This window comes from Oncorhynchus gorbuscha, linkage group LG07 (genome assembly GCF_021184085.1).
Source record: "Oncorhynchus gorbuscha isolate QuinsamMale2020 ecotype Even-year linkage group LG07, OgorEven_v1.0, whole genome shotgun sequence".
NCBI lineage: Eukaryota > Metazoa > Chordata > Actinopteri > Salmoniformes > Salmonidae > Oncorhynchus > Oncorhynchus gorbuscha.
In genome coordinates this window covers 59,942,298-59,963,670 of record NC_060179.1, presented here as the reverse complement: position 1 = coordinate 59,963,670, position 21,373 = coordinate 59,942,298, and the positions used below count along the sequence as shown (strand labels likewise).

The 21,373-nt window shown below is 46.6% G+C and overlaps 1 protein-coding gene across 1 annotated transcript; it reads left to right on the top strand.

Moving 5' to 3' along the window:
- Positions 1-192: 192 nt before the first annotated feature.
- LOC124039295 (serine/threonine-protein kinase SBK1-like) lies at positions 193-19,071 on the top strand. Its single transcript, XM_046355236.1, has 6 exons — positions 193-397; positions 14,453-14,745; positions 15,370-15,572; positions 17,743-17,934; positions 18,131-18,497; positions 18,630-19,071. The coding sequence occupies exons 2-6, from the start codon at positions 14,574-14,576 to the stop codon at positions 18,911-18,913; spliced, it is 1,218 nt and encodes a 405-aa protein (XP_046211192.1). The 5' UTR covers positions 193-397; positions 14,453-14,573; the 3' UTR covers positions 18,914-19,071.
- Positions 19,072-21,373: the final 2,302 nt, after the last annotated feature.

Below are 21,373 nucleotides of genomic sequence, written 5' to 3'. Positions count from 1 at the left end.
ACCTTTCCTTTCTGAGTTTAACTCGCTAATCTGTACGGAGACAGCGAGGACCGTAGCTCCGGTCCAGGCTTGCAAGCAGGGTGCGCGTCTACCGATTCTCCGCTGCTATTGGTTGAGGCGGAAAAGGGGCTGGAACCTCCTCTCTGATCCTCTCATCCAGGAGCGATGCGGAGACAATAGGACTGGAGCTAGAGAAGCTTGCGAAAGTGCTAGCGGTCAGCTGAGCAATGCGAATTTACCGCTAGACCGGGTGTCAACAGCACGATAAGGTACATTTGAATGCAGACGGAGAAGATAAATTGTTATATTAAACTGCTTGGCTATGTGCTATCATCCTCACGATTTGTTATTTATCTGGCGTGACTGGGCAGACTTCAGAGCCCTCGTATATTAAATGGTGAGTAGCCTATTGCAGAATGAGAAGTAACTGATATTGAATTATCTAAACATTGTAGAATCCTCCACTGTTGCTGCCGAATGGGTAGTGCGCATTTGCCTGGCACGAAATGAGACTTCTGCTGCAAGGTGTCAGTCATTTGAAACAATGCTGTTGCATTTGTATTTCTGTGCTGATGATTTATTGCCGTCCTCCGTACTGGATGGGATGTCTTCGGATGTTTTATGGGTTTGCGTAAAAGTGTACCTGGATCATGCCAGGTATGTGTAGTGCATAACATAGTCCATTATATCCGCCAATTGATATGTGTTGCCTCTTCGCAATGTGGTTATCTTCATTTGTTCTAGGCTAGGCAAACGCGTATGTAAATGAATTCCATCGCTCAAGTGCTCTCTCTCGCGCGCAATGACAGTCACTTTACATCATATTGATTGTTTTCCAGTTTCTATCTCGTCGTCAGCTTTCTCCCTATTTCTCCCTCTCTCTCTGACGGTCACTTGTTCTCATCACTTGCAGTTGTCCAAGACAGACATAGTCATAGATATAGCATAGGCCTATGGCTAGGCCTACAAGGGACACCAGCATAGCCGCTTCTGGCCGGGTTGTTGCAGCAGGCGGCCAGGGTGCTCAGGGTCCGTCAAGCTATCAGAAACTAATTTTATTAAGGGAAAGGCCTTTTTATTTGATTGATATATTTTTAAAACTTCGTATTCATCATCTACAACACCACCCCAATATCAACATATGTGAAAATGGCGCATTTCTATGTTTTGTAGTAAAAAAAAGAAGGAAGAAGATAAGGAGGGCGCTTAGCTTATGCACAGCCTCTAAGCCTTTATCTGGTCCTGGGACATGTCTATTGTGCTTAAAGGGATACTTACGGATTTTGGCAATAAGGACATTTATCTACTTACCCAAATTCAGAGGAACTCGTGGATAACATTTTTCTCCTATTGAAGGAAGTTGCTAACTAGCGCTAGTGTAATTGCTAATGCCAGTTAGGATTTGCACCTGAAACTATCTAACTCCCTTCATACTGGACACAAAAGGAGCATGCCCATATCCACATCAACGAGACAGCAGTGGAGAAGGTGAAAAGCTTCAAGTTCCTCTATGTGCACATCACTGACAATCTGAAATGGTTCACCCACACAGACAGTGTGGTGAAGAAGGTACATCAGCGCCTCTTCAACCTCAGGAGGGTGAAGAAATTTGTCTTGGCCCCTAAGACCCTCACAAACCTTTACAGATGCACAATTGAGATTATCCTGTCGGACTGTATCACCGCCTGGTACGGCAACTGCACCACCCGCAACCGCAGGGCTCTCCAGAGGGTGGTTTGGTCTGCCCAACGCATCCCCGGGGGCACACGGCCTGCCCTCCAGGACACCTACAGCACCTGATATCACAGGAAGGCCAAAAAGATAATCAAGGACAACAACCACCCGAGCCACTGCCCGTTCACCCGGTTATCATCCAGAAGGTGAGGTCAGTACAGATGCATCAAAGCTGGGACCGAGAGATTGAAAAACAGCTTCTATCTCAAGGCCATCACTAGCCGGCTACCACCTGGTTACTCAACCCTGCACCTTAGAGGCCCTTTGTACATAGCCAAAAAAGTCCAATAACTCTAAAACAGAGAGTTTGCATAAGGGGCTGGCACTCTTTAGATTTGAATATTTTTTTCTTACCAGCTAAGCCCCGAGGTCTAATGCATCCGGATGAGAATGGAGAATTGCTTCGTTCACATGGGTATAAAGCCTGCATGACGATATCTGCCAGGACTGGTTGTAAGCAGGGTTGTAATGGCTGACCAGAAGCAGCTCCATTGCTCTCTGGGCCACCAGGCCTGCGGAATTAAAAGGGCGAGAGAACGGGGTCGTCAGCCCCCACCTCCTGAGTTTTCTTGAAGATTTCCGTGAGTATTATTATTATAGATTAATCCCATCGTTATTCTCAACTCACCTTTGCCTGACAGTATGTCGTCAGACAGTGAGGGGAGGGAGTCCAGGCTCCATGGCCTCACCCTCAACTAGGCACGGTTGTAGGGAGCTGAGCCTCAGCTCTTGATGTTTTCTCAGTGGCGAGGGTACTACCCAGATAGAAGCACGTTTAAGCCTCCTTTTCAGACCTGCCCTTGTCAACATTTAGCAGTTCTTACTGGACTCACGGTCCTCAAGTGCCTCTTGGACATATTCCTTACCCAAGCAATTGATGCATTGAGGGTGGGAATCTTTCCCGGCAATGATGAAACCGCAACATGGGGGTCTGAGTGCTTGGCTCGGCTCATCCTGGGATGGAATAGCATTGGCCATTGTGAGGAACAAGGCTTGATAGGGCGACAGAGCAACGCCTGCTGTAAGAACAACATGTAGTTGGTGTTGGCTAGTTAGTTAGTTAAACCTTGCTCCTTGTGGCTAACAAATAGTAGCTTGTGTAAACAGCGTAATAAGATTGCTAGTTAGAAGCCTTGCGGCTAACAGATAGCAATAATTAGCACAGTAGAATGCTTTACACGCTTGGGGGCGTTGGGGCTTTAGCTAGCTAGCAACTACCTCGTGGTGAAGGGACATGGCTAGCTCAGTGCTGGCTGAAGGAACCCACTTGGGGGCAGAGTTAGCCTTTAGATAGTGTGCTTCCACGACCGAAGGAGCCGTGAGGCTGAGACGGTCAGACTAGTTAACACAATGGGCGAACGTAGATTAAACCAGACAAAAGAAGGTAGATAGAAATGCTACCATGTTCTACGTAGAGTATGCTAGTGAGGTTAGCTTGCAGCGTGGGCTAACCGAGTCTCAATAGCTAGCCGTGAAGCTAGTTACCAATGGCGACTGAGAGGTTTGAAAGGAATTTCTACATTAAACAAAAGCTTTCCAGTTAGTACTCAACCTCTCGACAGGGTCTGAAGAGCTACGCGCGGCAGCGATATCCTTCACGGTTCACTTGTGAATAGTTCATCAGGGAAACATGGATCCAGTCGATTTGAGGAGCACGAGAGAGTAATACTCTTTGTGCAGAAGAGATCCGAGAGTAGGTGATCCTAGCGAATCCCACATGAGATATCAAAATGAATAATTGAAAGAGAACCGATCAGAACTGACCTCCAAGTCAGGGCCAGAGGGGAAGGGAAGTGTGAGGACAGAGTCGTAGGCCTAGGCTACAGCTGCACCATGCAGAGCTCAACATGATGCAGCTCCTGAGAATGCTGTCCCAATAGAAATGATTATGCCTGACATAGAATGGGTGTCCTTTACGCAGACCTACAGTGGAGTCCAAAATTATTAGGTTATTGAGCTAAAAAGACTGTATAAAATAAATCATACAAATACTGAGCTGAGCTATTTGATAAAGATTTTAATTTACCGGCCATTGGAAAAATGTACTGGACCCATATGCATTGGGTGCATAAACCAATTAGAGCGTCATCCCACGGTGCTGAGAATAACAGAAATCACATTTAAATCAAACTGGATATCAGAAATATAGGAAGGCCAGGACTAAAAACAAACAAAATATAACTATTGTAAAATAGATTGTGTCTGTAAAATGTATATAGTGTGTATACGGCGTCACTACAGACCCTGGTTCGATTCCAGGCTGTATCACAACCGGCCGTGATTTACCACCATAGGGTGGCGCACAATTGGCATCGTTTGGGTTAGGGTTTGGCCTGGGGTGGTAGGCCAACATTGTGAATAAGAATTTGTTCTTAACTGACTTACCTAGTTAAATAAAGGTTAAATTAAAAAAAATCAGCCGGAAGTGGAAACCATTACTTTACTCCAATTAGGGGGGCGGTAGGCGTGCAGGAAATAAAGGAAAATATATTTTAAGAAGATATATACACTACCTGTCAAAAGTTGTCATCAAGGCAAAGGCTGGCTATTTGAAGAATCTCAAATATTATTATTTATATTTGGATTTGTTTAACACTTTTTTGGTTACTACATGATTCCGTATGTGTTATTTCATAGTGTTGATGTCTTCACTATTATTCTACGGTGTAGAAAATAGTAAATATAAAGAACAACCCTTGAATGAGTAGCTGTTCTAAAATTTCGGACCGGTAATGTGTATGTATGTATGTATATTTATATATATACAGTGGGGAGAACAAGTATTTGATACACTGCCGATTTGGCAGGTTTTCCTACTTACAAAGCATGTTGAGGTCTGCAAATTTTATCATAGGTACACTTCAACTGTGAGAGACTGAATCTAAATCCAGAAAAATCCAGAAAATCACATTGTATGATTTATAAGTAATTCATTTGCATTTTATTGGAAGACAAAAGTATTTGCTACATCAGAAAAGCAGAACTTAATATTTGGTACAGAAACCTTTGTTTGCAATTACAGAGACCATACGTTTCCTGTAGTTCTTGACCAGGTTTGCACACACTGCAGCAGGGATTTTGGCCCACTCCTCCATACAGACCTTCTCCAGATCCTTCAGGTTTCGTGGGCTGTCGCTGGGCAATACGGACTTTCAGCTCCCTCCAAAAATCTTCTATTGGGTTCAGATCTGGAGACTGGCTAGGCCACTCCAGGACCTTGAGATGCTTCTTACGGAGCCACTCCTTAGTTGCCCTGGCTGTGTGTTTCGGGTCGTTGTCATGCTGGAAGACACAGCCACGACCCATCTTAAATGCTCTTACAAAGGGAAGGAGGTTGTTGGCCAAGATCTCGCGATACATGGCCCCATCCGTCCTCCCTTCAATATGGTGCAGTCGTCCTGTCCCCTTTGCAGAAAAGCATCCCCAAAGAATGATGTTTCCGCCTCCATGTTTCATGGTTGGGATGGTGTTCTTGGGGTTGTACTCATCATTCTTCTTCCTCCAAACAAAGCTCTATCTTTGTATCATCAGACCACATTACCTTTTCCCATTCCTCTTCTGGATCATCCAGATGGTCATTGGCAAACTTCAGACGGGCCTGGACGTGCGCTGGCTTGAGCAGGGGGACCTTGCGTGCGCTGCAGGATTTTAATCCATGACGGCGCAGTGTGTTTTCTTTGAGACTGTGGTCCCAGCACTCTTCAGGTCATTGACCAGGTCCTGCCGTGTAGTTCTGGGCTGATCCCTCACCTTCCTCATGATCATTGATGCCCCACGAGGTGAGAGCTTGCATGGAGCCCCAGACCGAGGGTGTTTGACCGTCATCTTGAACTTCATCCATTTTCTAATAATTGCGCCAACAGTTCTTGCCTTCTCACCAAGCTGCTTGCCTATTGTCCTGTAGCCCATCCCAGCCTTGTGCAGGTCTACAATTTTATCCCTGATGTCCTTACACAGCTGTCTGTTCTTGGCCATTGTGGAGAGGTTGGAGTCTGTTTGATTGGGTGTGTGGACAGGTGTCTTTTATACAGATAACTAGTTAAAACAGGTGCAGTTAATACAGGTAATGAGTGTAGAACAGGAGGGCTTCTTAAAGAAAAACTAACCGGTCTGTGAGAGCCGGAATTCTTACTGGTTGGTAGGTGATCAAATACTTATGTCATGCAATAAAATGCAAATTCATTACTTAAAAATCATACATTGTGATTTTCTGGATTTTTTGTTTTACATTTACATTTACATTTACGTCATTTAGCAGACGCTCTTATCCAGAGCGACTTACAAATTGGTGCATTCACCTTATGACATCCAGTGGAACAACCACTTTACAATAGTGCATCTAAATATTTTAAGGGGGGTGAGAAGGATTACTTTATCCTATCCTAGGTATTCCTTAAAGAGGTGGGGTTTCAGGTGTCTCCGGAATGTGGTGATTGACTCTGCTGTCCTGGCGTCATGAGGGAGTTTGTTCCACCATTGGGGAGCCAGAGCAGCGAACAGTTTTGACTGAGCTGAGCGGGAACTGTACTTCCTCAGTGGTAGGGAGGCGAGCAGGCCAGAGGTGGATGAACGCAGTGCCCTTATTTGGGTGTAGGGCCTGATCAGAGCCTGGAGGTACTGAGGTGCCGTTCCCCTCACAGCTCCGTAGGCAAGCACCATGGTCTTGTAGCGGATGCGAGCTTCAACTGGAAGCCAGTGGAGAGAGCGGAGGAGCGGGGTGACGTGAGAGAACTTGGGAAGGTTGAACACTAGACGGGCTGCGGCGTTCTGGATGAGTTGTAGGGGTTTAATGGCACAGGCAGGGAGCCCAGCCAACAGCGAGTTGCAGTAATCCAGACGGGAGATGACAAGTGCCTGGATTAGGACCTGCGCCGCTTCCTGTGTGAGGCAGGGTCGTACTCTGCGGATGTTGTAGAGCATGAACCTACAGGAACGGGCCACCGCCTTGATGTTAGTTGAGAACGACAGTTTGTTGTCCAGGATCACGCCAAGGTTCTTAGCGCTCTGGGAGGAGGACACAATGGAGTTGTCAACCGTGATGGCGAGATCATGGAACGGGCAGTCCTTCCCCGGGAGGAAGAGCAGCTCCGTCTTGCCGAAGTTCAGCTTGAGGTGGTGATCCGTCATCCACACTGATATGTCTGCCAGACATGCAGAGATGCGATTCGCCACCTGGTCATCAGAAGGGGGAAAGGAGAAGATTAATTGTGTGTCGTCTGCATAGCAATGATAGGAGAGACCATGTGAGGTTATGACAGAGCCAAGTGACTTGGTGTATAGCGAGAATAGGAGAGGGCCTAGAACAGAGCCCTGGGGGACACCAGTGGTGAGAGCGCGTGGTGAGGAGACAGATTCTCGCCACGCCACCTGGTAGGAGCGACCTGTCAGGTAGGACGCAATCCAAGCGTAGGACGCAATCTCTTTTAGATTCCATCTCTCACATTTGAAGTGTACCTATGATAAAAATTACAGACCTGTACATGCTTTGTAAGTAGGAAGACCTGCAAAATCGGCAGTGTATCGATAATATTAATTCATTTTAACAGAACAAGCAACTCCTGTAATGAAGCAGACAATAAATCGTAATTTTCAAACATTTGCCAAAATGCAATAAAAAAATGTTCTAAAAAACATTCTAAACATCACACCTGTGACATCGATTAAAATATCCATTAGGAATTTAGAAAGGGGGGAATCTAATGATCAACAACTAGGATGGGTTGCTAATATGACTAGGATTGTGCCTTTGGCTTCTGGGCAACAGAATAAAGTTGATATGAAAACTAATAGAACAGAGGAGAAATGGCGTAGTGGTGGGTCCTATATGGAAGTTCATTGAAATAAATGTTCCAAAAGTATATAATTAAACCATTATTATTAAATCATTCAAAATACCTCACCAGAAAGCATGACTTAGCCGCAGAGGAATCGAGGATCATTTGCTTCTTTAAAACAAAATCATAAGTTCACAGGCCAATGCCTATTTACAGTACATAGGAAGCCCACAATTGGGTCAGTGGGAGTGGCAATAGGCCTAGCTGATTATTGAGTTGCAGGTGCCGGGGAAAAGCATCTAAAATATGTGTGAAGATAATGTTTTTTGAGTGTTATTTAAAATGTTGAGACAAGAAGAAGGGGAGGGGTGAGTTGTGAAGATCGAGGCAAGTCTCTCTCCAGAATGGCTCAGCTGTCTCTCGACAATTCTTGCACATTCATTGTTCGTTTGTGTGAATTGTTTGCCCTTTGATAGTTTATTTTTGACCAATTCCCCATTACAGCAGTCAGGCTGAGTAGAGAGATGAATCCGATTGAAATAAACAGCATTTTAATAATATTTCCTACTGTTTTAATTTTGTCGGCTTCATGTAGCCAATTTTTACTTAGTTGACAATGGATTGACTTCATTTATAAAGCCGCCAATGGATCACAGTGGATCAATGGGATTGTGTCCATATGGCAGTGGCTGGTCCTCCAGCGTTCATTTCATTTAAACTTTTAGGTTTGATCATTTTACAAGTGAAACTCAAACGTTATTATTGAAATTAAACTCTTCCACGAAAATGTGCATGTGAAAATTCTAACTGGCACGCAGATCGGTAGAAATTGTAGGGAAGGATACATTGTAAGCTTCCCCAAACTTGAACCTCACCTGCCGCCTATAAAGTCTATAAAATAATTGCCTCCATGTTTTCAATGGTCGGATTTTGACTGTACACTACGTTGAAGCAAGGTAACACATGCCTCATATAAATCAAGTAAAACATTTAGGTTTCAAACAATTAAGTACGTTTTCAAAATGGATTCTGCCTCCAGGTCACATTGTAAAGTGTTGGAATGTCGCCCTGTTGCCTGCACGTGTAGCCTATGGTGAATGGGAGGCACGCTTCAATTTGGCCTACCAGTTGAGAACTACAACTAGTAGCTGTTTTTAACACAATTGCTTTTAGAATTGTTGCAAAATGAATTGGCCTATAAAATAACATCTTTTAGGCTACTCCATCAGCAACCAGCTGAGGAGCAACTGGAGAAATGTGATAAATAAAATGGGCTACATGAGGACGAACGAATATACACACACGGCAATTTAATTCCACAAAATTATGCAAATTAACTTGTGGACGATAAGCATGACGGTCAAATGTATTTTGGGGATTTTTTTTCTCCCGGTCATTTTGGCCAGCAACAGTTTGTCTGTGCATGTGTGTCTGTTGTGTGTGGCCCGCATGCAGATCTAGGCCAAGCCCAGCTGATCAAAGGGGCTTATGATGACACACACACACAGATCCATGATGAGTCAGAGTATAAGTCACGTGCGTGAAATGAGCTGGCGTGGTACAGTACCTGTTGTACCTGAAGCTCTTCACACCCCTGTGGTCAAAGCAGGAGGTGAAAACCACTATCTGTGTTCTCTCTCTCCCTCCCTCCCTCTCTTCTCTCTCTCTCCCTCCCTCCCTCTCTCTCTTTCTCTCGGTTCCAGCTGTGTGTTGCTGAAAAGCTGCCAGCCTCGTAAGGCAAGGAAAGGATCAGGTGATTAAAGAGAGAGAGATGCAAATAATGCTAATATATTTTGTTGTTAGATTACATGCCGTAGAAAATAATCAGTGCGTTTCCACCAAACAATCCGGAAGGGTTGTACACTACAGACTATGTGTGTTTGTCTCCAGTGCTCTCTTTTGAATAGAGGAAGGTCATCTTTCATCTTCAATTCTGATTGATTTCATTTATTCGAGTGGACCGGCAAAATGGCTGCCTCTTAACAATACAGTAAAAAAACATCTTTAATGTATTTTGTTACAGCTGCTTCCATAATGGTCCAGCATCAGGCAAATTACAATCTGTTGAAAGGCTTCATAAGAGAGCTAGTGGCTTAACAGCAGCAGAGCAGAGCAGTACTTTTGTTGAGGTTGTTAGAACGTTGGAGGAATAACATTGTGATTCTGGTGTGTTTGCCTCAGCTAACTTAGCCTGTCAGCTTTGTCTTGGCTGTTGCAGAACAGCAATCTGGAAATCGGCTTCTAACTAACCTCTGAAAGAGATGGTAGAAGAAGAGGGAGAATGACAGAGAAGGGGGTAGGGGAGGGTAAAGACCATTTCCGCCACCTTGGTGCAGTGGATATACAAAATAATTAATAACATGCCATTGCCATAGAAACAAAAAACACCAGTAAACATTTTACTGATGCCACAGACAGACAGATGGCTATTGCAGACTTCCTCTCATCCAAAACGTCCTGGGTGCTCAGCCATTCACAGCCAGAGCTGCCAAGTGCCACCCAATCCAGTGCAAAAGCTGCTGTCCAACTGAATGTTGAGATGCTGGTCTCTGTACTAATGTAACACTGTTGGTGCACCGAGACTTTTTTGTGTTTTTTAAACGTTTATTTAACCAGGTAGGCCAGTTGAGAACAAGTTCTCATTTACAACTGCGACATGGCCAAGATGAAGCAGAGCAGTTGGGTGGGCTATTTACAGATGGGCTATGTACAGGTGCAATGATCTGTAAGCTGCTCTGATAGCTGGTGCCTAAAGTTAGTGAGGGAGACATGAGTCTCCAGCTTCAGGGATTTTTGCAATTCATTACAGTCATTGGCAGCAGAAAACTGGAAGGAAAGGCAGCCAAAGAGGAATTGGCTTTGGGGGTGACCAGTGAAATATATCTGCTGGAGCACGTGCTACGGGTAGGTGCTGCTATGGTGACCAGTGAGATGAGATAAGGCGGGGCTTTATCTAGCAAATACTTGATTGGGTTTGGCAACGAATATGTAGCGAGGGCCAGCCAACGAGAGCATACAGGTCGCAGTGTTGGGTAGTATATGGTGCTTTGGTGACGAAACGCATGGCACTGTGATATGCATCCGCAGTGGTGGGTAGTATATGGGGCTTTGGTGACGAAACGGATGGCACTGTGATAGACTGCATCCAATTTGCTGAGTAGAGTGTTGGAGGCTAGTTTGTAAATGTCATCGCCAAAGTTGAGGATCGGTAGGATAGTCAGTTTTATAAGGGTATGTTTGGCAGCATGAGTGAAGGATGCTTTGTTGCGAAATAGGAAGCCGATTCTAGATGTAATTTTGGATTGGAGATGCTTAATATTAGTCTGGAAGGAGAGTTTACAGTCTAACCAGACACTTAGGTATTTGTAGTTGTGCACATGTTCTAAGTCAGAACCATCCAGAGTAGTGATGCTAGTCGGGCAGGCGGGTGCGGGCAGCGATCGGTTGAAGAGCATGCATTTTACTTGCATTTAAGAGCAGTTGGAGGTCATGCAAGGAGAGTTGTGTGGCATTGAAACTCGTCTGGAGGTTAGTTAATACAGTGTCCAAAGAAGGGCCAGAAGTATACAGAATGGTGTCGTCTGCGTAGAGGTGGATCAGAGAATCACCAGCCGCAAGAGCAACATCATTCATGTATACAGAGAAAAGAGTCGGCCTGAGAATTTAATCCTGTTGCACCCCCATAGAGACTGCCAGAGGTCCGGACAACAGGCCCTCCGATTTGACACACTGAACTCTGTCTGAGAAGTAGTTGGTGAACCAGGCGAGGCAGTCATTTGAGAAACCAAGGCTTTTGAGTCTGCCGATAAGAATGTGGTGATTGACAGAGTTGAAAGCCTTGGCCAGGTCGATGAATACGGCTGTACAGTACTGTCTTTTGTCGATGGCGGTTATGATATTATTTAGGACCGTGAGTGTGGCAGAGGTGCACCCATTACCAGCTCAGAAACCAGATTGCATAGCAGAGAAGGTACAGTGGGATTCGAAATGGTCGGCGATCTGTTTGTTAACTTGGCTTTCGAAAGCTTTAGAAAGGCCGGGTAGGATAGATATATGTCTGTAACAGTTTGGGTCTAGAGTGTCTCCTCCTTTGAAGAGGGGGATGACCGCTGCAGCTTTCCAATCTTTGGGGGTGTCAGGCGATAAGAAAGAGAGGCTAGTAATAGGGGTTGCAACAATTGCGGCGGATAGTTTTAGAAAGAGAGGGTCCAGATTGTCTAGCCCAGCTGATTTTAGGGGTCTAGATTTTGCAGCTCTTTCAGAACATCAGCTATCTGGATTTGGGTGAAGGAGAAATGGGGGAGGCTTGGGCAAGTTGCTGTGGGGGGTGCAGAGCTGTTGACCGGGGTAGGGGTAGCCAGGTGGAAAGCATGGCCAGCCGTAGAGAAATGCTTTTGAAATTCTCGATTATCGTAGATTTATCGGTGGTGACAGTGTTTCCTAGCCTCAGTGCAGTGGGCAGCTGGGAGGAGGTGCTCTTATTCTCCATGGACTTTAAAGTGTCCCAGAACTTTTTGGAGCATCCTTTCCTCTTTGTCCAACCCAGTACAGGTGGTGTCACATCTGCCCACTAGGTGGTTTTAGTAGTGCAATTGTCCCAGAATATTTAAATTGGTGGATCCTGGCATCCTTGTCGTGCTTTTAGTGTGGGCATCAAATAGCTGTCATTGTCACTAAGCTGATGACTCATCCAGCTATGAGGCTGACACTTGTGCTGCTGCTTCTATAAAAGTACAGCAGGGCAGAGATACCGACATACACATAGACACACAAATACATGCACACGCACTGACACTCACATAGACACACAAATACATGCACACGCACTGACACTCACATAGACACACAAATACATGCACACGCACTGACACTCACATAGACACACAAATACATGCACACGCGCTGACACTCACATAGACACACACATACATGCACACGCACTGACACTCACATAGACACACACATACATGCACACGCACTGACACTCACATAGACACACACATACTTGCACACGCACTGACACTCACAGACACACACCTACATGCACACGCACTGACACTCACATAGACACACACATACATGCACACGCACACGCACTGACACTCACACGTGTACCTGGAAACATTTGTCCTAGCTGCCAACGCAGTGCTAGGACAAGTTGAGTTGAGAGTACTGTACTGTTCCAGAAACCCTCCTCCAGGCTTAAAGAGATGGTACGTGTGAGAGAGACGTAGTGGTTCTGATTCAACACTGACAGTAATAGATCTTATGTCCGAGAGATGACAGTATTGTAATAGTCCAAATGCACCTTCATATTGGAGTATAGAGCTGAATGAAACATTTGAGCTTCACTGTCCAAATAAAGGGAGGGCATGTTCCATAGTGTTTTGTGTTAACCAGAGGAATTAAACATAAAGCCTGGAGTTTCCATAAACAGAGCCAACTTGTTTCATGTCATTCAAAGTGTGTGTGTCTCGCGTGTGTGTCTCGGTGTGTCTGACAGTGTTTGTCTGCAGTGGTGTCAGCTGGTGAGGTGGTGTCTCTTGTGTCTCTGGACGTTTAAAGTGTCCCAGAACTTTGTGTGCATCCTCTCCGTGTTTGTCAACCCAGCGTGTGTCTCGCGTGTGTGTCTCGCGTGTGTGTCTCGCAGTATGTTCGCGTGTGTGTCTCCTGTGTCTCCTTGTCGTGCTTTTGTCTGGTGTTTGTCTCTGTCGTGTGTGTCTCGCGTGTTTGTCTCCAGCGTGTGTGTCTCACTTGTGTGTCTCTATAAAAGTACAGTGTGTGTCGACATACACATCACACAAATACATGTCACGTGTGTGTCTCTCGCGTGTGTGTCAAATACGTGTGTGTCACGCGTGTGTGTCTCACATAGACGTGTGTGTCTCTCGTGTGTGTGTCACATGTGTGTCTCACGCACTGACACTCGCGTGTGTGTCACACATACATGTTTGCACTGACACTCGTGTGTGTCTCACGTGTTTGTCTCGCGTGTGACACTCACAGACACACACGTGTGTGTCACGCACGTGTGACACTCACGTGTAGTCTCACGTGTGTGTCACACGCGTGTTTGTCTCACGTGTGTGTCCGTGTGTGTCTTGTCGTGTGTGTCTCGCGTGTGTGTCTAGGACGTGTGTGTCTCTCGTGTGTGTGTCTCTGTGTCTCTCGCGTGTGTGTCTAAAGAGATGTGTCTACGTGTTTGTCTCGCGTGGTTCTGTTCAACACTGTTTGTAATAGAGCTGTATGTCCGAGAGATGTGTCTTGTGTGTCTCAAATGTGTCTTCATATTGTGTATAGAGCTGAATGTCTCGCGTGTTTGTCCTCGCGTGTGTGAGGGCATGTTCCTAGTGTTTTGTGTTAACCAGAGTGAATTAAACATAAAGCCTGGAGTGTCTAAACAGAGCCAACTTGTTTCATGTCATTCAAAGTGTGTGTGTTTGTCTCTCGTGTGTGTGTCTCGTGTGTGTCTCTCGCGTGTGTGTCTCGCGTGTGTGTCTCGCGTGTTTGTCTCGCGTGTGTGTCTCGCGTGTTTGTCTCGCGTGTGTGTCTCGCGTGTGTGTCTCGCGTGTGTGTCTCTCGTGTGTGTGTCTCGTGTGTGTCTCTCGTGTGTGTCTCGCGTGTGTGTCTCGCGTGTGTGTCTCGCGTGTGTGTGAATCTATAGTCTGAGGAATAGGTCAGTGTTCTGCACCTGGATGGTTTACACTGTGTTCAGAAAATAATATTATTCTGAGAGAATGATCACACTGCGGTAGGATGGAGTTAGGCTGGTGTGTGGTTGTGTACATCAGTACGTTTTCTATATCTTGTTCGATATTTCTTTATTGGACATACAAGAGAAACAAAAACAAGATTTATAAACTGTTAATGTCTTTTGATGTGTTTTCCACTAACAAAATGTCTGCCTGTTTCTATTTATGCCTGTTTCAATCTCTCCTCTTCAGTGATACAAGCCGTTAGCCACCTCTCCAGCCCTGCCCGTGTGTCAGTCCCCTAAACCCGTCACCTGTTCCTGTCCGTCCCTTAACCCTATCCCCCAGTACACCCTCTGACCTGGTCCCCAGTATGAGTTCTTCTCCGCTGGGTTCCCGTGGCAACATGGACATTCTGGAGGAACTGCAGCTGATTGCAGCCCAGAACCTGGAGATGCTAGAGATCAACAAGTACTATGATGTCATCAGGGAGCTAGGCAAGGGCACCTACGGCAAGGTAGACCTGGTCATACACAAGATCAGAGGTGAGGAGGACACACACGCGGGCACACACACACACACTTTGATCTTGAGGATACACACATTTAACAGGATCATTCACTGGTCCATTAATCTACAGATCATAAATATCCAGGATTACATATAGCGTGATCAACTATTACAGTCATTCACCTCTCACATGTTTTTTGTGGGGTTTTTTCTCCCCAATTTCGTAGTATCCAATTATTAGTAGTTACTATCTTGTTTGATCGCTACAACTCCCGTACGGGCTCGGGAGAGACGAAGGTCGAAAGTCATGCGTCCTCCAAAACACAAGCCGCACTGCTTCTTAACACAGCGCGCATCCAACCCGGAAGCCAGCCGCACCAACGTGTCGGAGGAAACACCGTGCACCTGTCACCTACCTTACTAAGGAGTCGCTGGTGCGCGATGAGACAAGGATATCCCTACCGGCCAAACCCTCCCTAACCCGGATGACGCTAGGCCAATTGTGTGTCGCCCCACGGACCTCCCAGTCGCGGCCGGCTGCAACAGAGCCTGGGCGCGAACCCAGAGTCTCTGTTGGCACAGCTAGCGCTGTGATGCAGTGCCCTAGACCACTGCGCTACCTGGGAGGCCTCATCTCTCACATGTTGTTATCCCCTCAGGCACCAAGATGGCCCTGAAGTTCCTGAGGAAGAAGACGACCAAGCTGAAGTCGTTCCTGAGGGAGTACAGCATCTCTCTCTACCTGTCCCCCTGTCCCTTCATCATTAACATGTTTGGGATCGCCTTCGAGACTGACGACTACTACGTGTTTGCCCAGGAGTATGCCCTGTCCGGGGATCTCTTCGACATCATCCCTCCACAGGTACACAGAGGCAGAAATAAAGGGATGTTTTGTTGTAAACATGAATTGGCTCTTAATAATGTTCAAGGACAGTTTATAACAGCCTTTGTCACATTGTCCGTAATGTTCAAATCAAATCAAATTTTATTTGTCACATTCACATGGTTAGCAGATGTTAATGCGAGTGTAGCGAAATGCTTGTGCTTCTAGTTCCGACAATGCAGTGATAACCAACAAGTAATCTAACTAACAATTCCAAAACTACTGTCTTATACACAGTGTAAGGGGATAAGGAACATGTACATAAGGATATATGAATGAGTGATGGTACAGAGCAGCATACAGTAGATGGTATCGAGTACAGTATATACATATGAGATGAGTGTGTAGACAAAGTAAACAAAGTGGCATAGTTAAAGTGGCTAGTGATACATGTATTACATAAGGATGCAGTCGATGATGTAGAGTACAGTATATACATATGCATATGAGATGAATAATGTAGGGTAAGTAACATTATATAAGGTAGCATAGTTTAAAGTGGCTAGTGATATATTTACATCATTTCCCATCAATTCCCATTATTAAAATGGCTGGAGTTGGGTCAGTGTCAATGACAGTGTGTTGGCAGCAGCCACTCAGTGTTAGTGGTGGCTGTTTAACAGTCTGATGGCCTTGAGATAGAAGCTGTTTTTCAGTCTCTCTGTCCCAGCTTTGATGCACCTGTACTGACCTCGCCTTCTGGATGATAGCGGGGTGAACAGGCAGTGGTTCGGGTGGTTGATGTCCTTGATGATCTTTATGGCCTTCCTGTAACAACGGGTGGAGTAGGTGTCCTGGAGGGCAGGTAGTTTGCCCCCGGTGATGCGTTGTGCAGTCCTCACTACCCTCTGGAGAGCCTTACGGTTGAGGGCGGAGCAGTTGCCGTACCAGGCGGTGATACAGCCCGCCAGGATGCTCTCGATTGTGCATCTGTAGAAGTTTGTGAGTGCTTTTGATGACAAGCCGAATTTCTTCAGCCTCCTGAGGTTGAATAGGCGCTGCTGCGCCTTCTTCACGACGCTGTCAGTGTGAGTGGACCAATTCAGTTTGTCTGTGATGTGTATGCCGAGGAACTTAAAACCAGCTACCCTCTCCACTACTGTTCCATCGATGTGGATAGGGGGGGTGTTCCCTCTGCTGTTTCCCGAAGTCCACAATCATCTCCTTAGTTTTGTTGACGTTGAGTGTGAGGTTATTTTCCTGACACCACACTCAGAGGGCCCTCACCTCCTCCTCCCTGTAGGCCGTCTCCGTCTCGTCGTTGTTGGTAATCAAGCCTACCACTGTTGTGTCGTCCGCAAACTTGATGATTGAGTTGGAGGCGTGCGTGGCCACGCAGTCGTGGGTGAACAGGGAGTACAGGAGAGGGCTCAGAACGCACCCTTGTGGGGCCCCCGTGTTGAGGATCAGCGGGGAGGAGATGTTGTTGCCTACCCTCACCACCTGGGGGCGGCCCATCAGGAAGTCCAGTACCCAGTTGCACAGGGCGGGGTCGAGACCCAGGGTCTCGAGCTTGATGACGAGCTTGGAGGGTACTATGGTGTTGAATGCCGAGCTGTAGTCGATGAACAGCATTCTCACATAGGTATTCCTCTTGTCCAGGTGGGTTAGGGCAGTGTGCAGTGTGGTTGAGATTGCATCGTCTGTGGACCTATTTGGGCGGTAAGCAAATTGGAGTGGGTCTAGGGTGTCAGGTAGGGTGGAGGTGATATGGTCCTTGACTAGTCTCTCAAAGCACTTCATGATGACGGAAGTGAGTGCTACGGGGCGGTAGTCGTTTAGCTCAGTTACCTTAGCTTTCTTGGGAACAGGAACAATGGTGGCCCTCTTGAAGCATGTGGGAACAGCAGACTGGTATAGGGATTGATTGAATATGTCCGTAAACACACCGGCCAGCTGGTCTGCGCATGCTCTGAGGGCGCGGCTGGGGATGCCGTCTGGGCCTGCAGCCTTGCGAGGGTTAACACGTTTAAATGTCTTACTCACCTCGGCTGCAGTGAAGGAGAGACCGCATGTTTCCGTTGCAGGCCGTGTCAGTGGCACTGTATTGTTCCAGGTTCCAGTGTGTCATAACACGTTTATAGCGGTTGTTATTACAAACATCTTTGAGGTTTATATTGTTTTCTAACCTCCTCCCCTCTCCATTCAGGTTGGTCTCCCGGAGACCGTCGCTAAGCGCTGTGTGCACCAGGTTGCCATCGCCCTGGACTACCTTCACTGTAAGAAGTTGGTGCACCGAGACATCAAGCCTGAGAACATCCTCATCTTCGACCGCGAGTGCCGCAAGGTCAAATTGTCCGACTTTGGCATGACACGCCGTGCTGGCTCGCCGGTCAAACGTGTGAGTGGGTCAAATCACATGCAACTTTATTTAAAAAGACAAATGTAGCGAACTGTATGGGTAATAGGGTGTCGTTTGAGATGCAGAAAACACCAAGTATGTCATAAAAGAGACCGGGCCTCATGGGAGCCAACTTAAATAAAGAATGAAATCTTCCTCGTCAATAAACAAATACTATTTCTTCCTCTCCTCCTAGGTGAGCGGTACCATCCCGTACACGGCTCCGGAGCTGTGCGACACGTCTCGCCACGAGGGCTTCTGCGTGGACTACAGCACGGATGTGTGGGCCTTTGGCGTCCTCCTCTTCTGCATGCTGACCGGTAACTTCCCCTGGGAGAAGGCCCTGCCCTCTGACTCCTTCTACCAGGAGTTCACACGCTGGCAGAGGCGCCGCACGGGCACCGTACCCTCGCAGTGGCGCCGCTTCACAGAGCAGGCCCTCCGCATGTTCCGCAGGCTCCTCTCTGTGGAGCAGGACCGACGCTGCTCTGTCAAAGAGGTGTTTGGCTACTTCAGCCACAGCTGGATGCTGGATGGAGACAGCAACGGGAACGGAGGAGGGGGTGGAGAGAGAGAGAGGGAGAGAGGAGGAGGGGTGAGGGTGGAGGGAGACAGCAACGGGAATGGAGGAGGGGGTGGAGAGAGAGAGAGGGAGAGAGGAGGAGGAGGAGGAGGGGTGAGGGTGGAGGGGGAAGGGAGGAGCACGTCGTCCTCGTCTGGGGAGGACGATGAAGACATGCTGGTGGAGAGGATGAAACAGCAGACTCTGTCTCCTCTCTCTCCTCTGTCTCCTGTATCTGTGGGGACAAAGGCAGGGATGATGGAATCAGGTGGAGGACACCATTTTGTGTCTGTTTCCACCACCAGCTCCGTATCCTCTACTAACAGCTATGAACGCATGCCCAGAGACAGCATCAGCAACAACAACCAGCCCTCAGGGCGCATGCTGGTGGCTACACCTATTGAGATCTGTGTCTGAGAGATGTATATGCGAGACGGGCCTGAGAAGGACTGAAATACTGCATACAGTACACATACACACGTACAGACACCTACACTCATATACACACACATATCCATACATGCATACATTCGGAAAGTATTCAGACCCCTTTACTTTTTCCAAATTTTGTTACATTAGAGCCTTATTCTAAAATTGATTCAATAGTTTTTTCCCTCATCAATCTACGCACAATACCCCATAATGACAAAGCAAAAAAACTGTTTTGGAAATTTTGGGGAAATGTATTAAAAATGAAAAAATGAAATATCACATTTACATAATTAGTTAGACCCTTTACTCAGTACTTTGTTACAGGCTCGAGTCTTCTTGGGTATGACGCTACAAGCTTGGCACACCTGTATTTGGAGAGTTTCTCCCATTCTTCTCTGCAGATCCTCTCAAACGCTGTCAGGTTGGATGGGGAGCATCGCTGCACAGCTATTTTCAGGTCTCCAGAGATGTTCGATCGGGTTCAAGTCCTGCATTGTCTTAGCTGTGTGTGTAACGGATGTGAAACGGCTAGCGTCACTTGCTCTGAGACCTTGAAGTAGTAGTTCCCCTTGCTCTGCAAGGGCCGCGGCTTTTGTGGAGCGATGGGTAACGATGCTTCGAGGGTGACTGTTGTCGTTGTGTGCAGAAGGTCCCTGGTTCGCGCCCGGGTATGGGCGAGGGGACGGTTTAAAATTATACTGTTACATGTGCTTAGGGTCGTTGTCTTTTTGGAAGGTGAACCGTCACCCCAGTCTGGGGTTCAAAGGGCACTGGAGCAGGTTTTCATCAAGGATCTTTGTACTTTGCTCCGTTCATCTTTCCCTTGATCCTGACAAGTCTCCCAGTTTCTGCCGCGTAAAAACATTCCCACAGTATGATGCTGCCCCCATGATGCTTCACAGTTGGGATGGTGTCAGGTTTCCTCCAGATGTGACGCTTGGCATTCAGGCCAAAGAGTTCAATCTTGCTTTCATCAGATCAGAGAATCTTGTTTTTCATGGTCAGAGTCCTTTAGGTGCCTCTTGGCAAACTGGAGTGGCTTCCGTTTTCATCAAGGATCTTCTTCATTTTTCATTTGGGCACCACAAATTAGTTTGTTAAAAGTGTGTGGTTGAACTGAAAACTGGATTAACAAAAAAGTGAGAAGCTGTTCAGAAAATACCTCAAAAGACGTTAACGCAAAAGTGCTAATTTGAGACGTTTTATTTATCTTAGTAACTTGAATCAAGAACTTTAGCTCATTTGGCCAGCAGCCAGTAGGGCAGGTAGACTAACTACCTTGTGTATGGTTAACTAAAGGACATTCAGAGACCTGTCCCGAAGCCACTCCTGCGTTGTCTTGGCTGTGTGCTTTGGGTCGTTGTCCTTTCGGAAGGTGAACCGTCACCCCAGTCTGAGGTCCTAAGGGCTCTGGAGTAGGTTTTCATCAAGGATCTTTGTACTTTGCTCCGTTCATCTTTCCCTTGATCCTGACAAGTCTCCCAGTTTCTGCCGTGTAAAAACATTCCCACAGTATGATGCTGCCCCCATGATGCTTCACAGTTGGGATGGTGTCAGGTTTCCTCCAGATGTGACGCTTGGCATTCAGGCCAAAGAGTTCAATCTTGCTTTCGTCAGATCAGAGAATCTTGTTTTTCATGGTCAGAGTCCTTTAGGTGCCTCTTGGCAAACTGGAGTGGCTTCCGTCTGGCCACTCTACCATAAAGGCCTGACTGTGCTGCAGAGTGCTGCAGAGATAGTTGTTCATCTGGAAGATTCTCCCATCTCCACAGAGGAACTCTGGAGCTCTGTCAGAGTGACCATCGGGTTTTTGGTCACCTCCCTGACCAAGGCCCTTCTTCCCCGATTGCTCATTTTGGCCGGGGGCCAGCTCTAGGAAGAGTCTTGATGATTCCATACTTCTACCATTTAAGAATGATGGAGGCCACTGTGTTCTTGGGAAACTTTCCCAGACCTGTGCCTCGACACAATCCTGTCGCGGCGCTCTACGGACAATGCCTTCGACCTCATGGCTTTCTTTTTGCTCTGACATGCACTGTCATCTGTGGGACCTTATATAGACAGGTGTGTGTCATTCCAAATCATGTCCAATCAATTGAATTTACCACAGGTGGACTCCAATCAGGTTGTAGAAACATCAAGGATGATCAATGGAAACAGGATGCATCTGAGCTCAATTTTGAGTCTCATGAACACTTATGTAAACAGGTAAAAACCTGTTTTCGCTTCGTCGTTAACGGGTACCGTGTGTAGATTGGTGAGGGGGAAAAAAAAAATCCATTTTAGAATAAGGCTGTAACATAACAAAATGTGGAAAAAGTAAAGGGGTCTGAATACTTTCTGAATGCACTGTATACAAATATTCACACACTTTCATACATACTATGTATACTCAGACACATACTATACTATAACTATACATTATTATCATCACACACAAAAAAA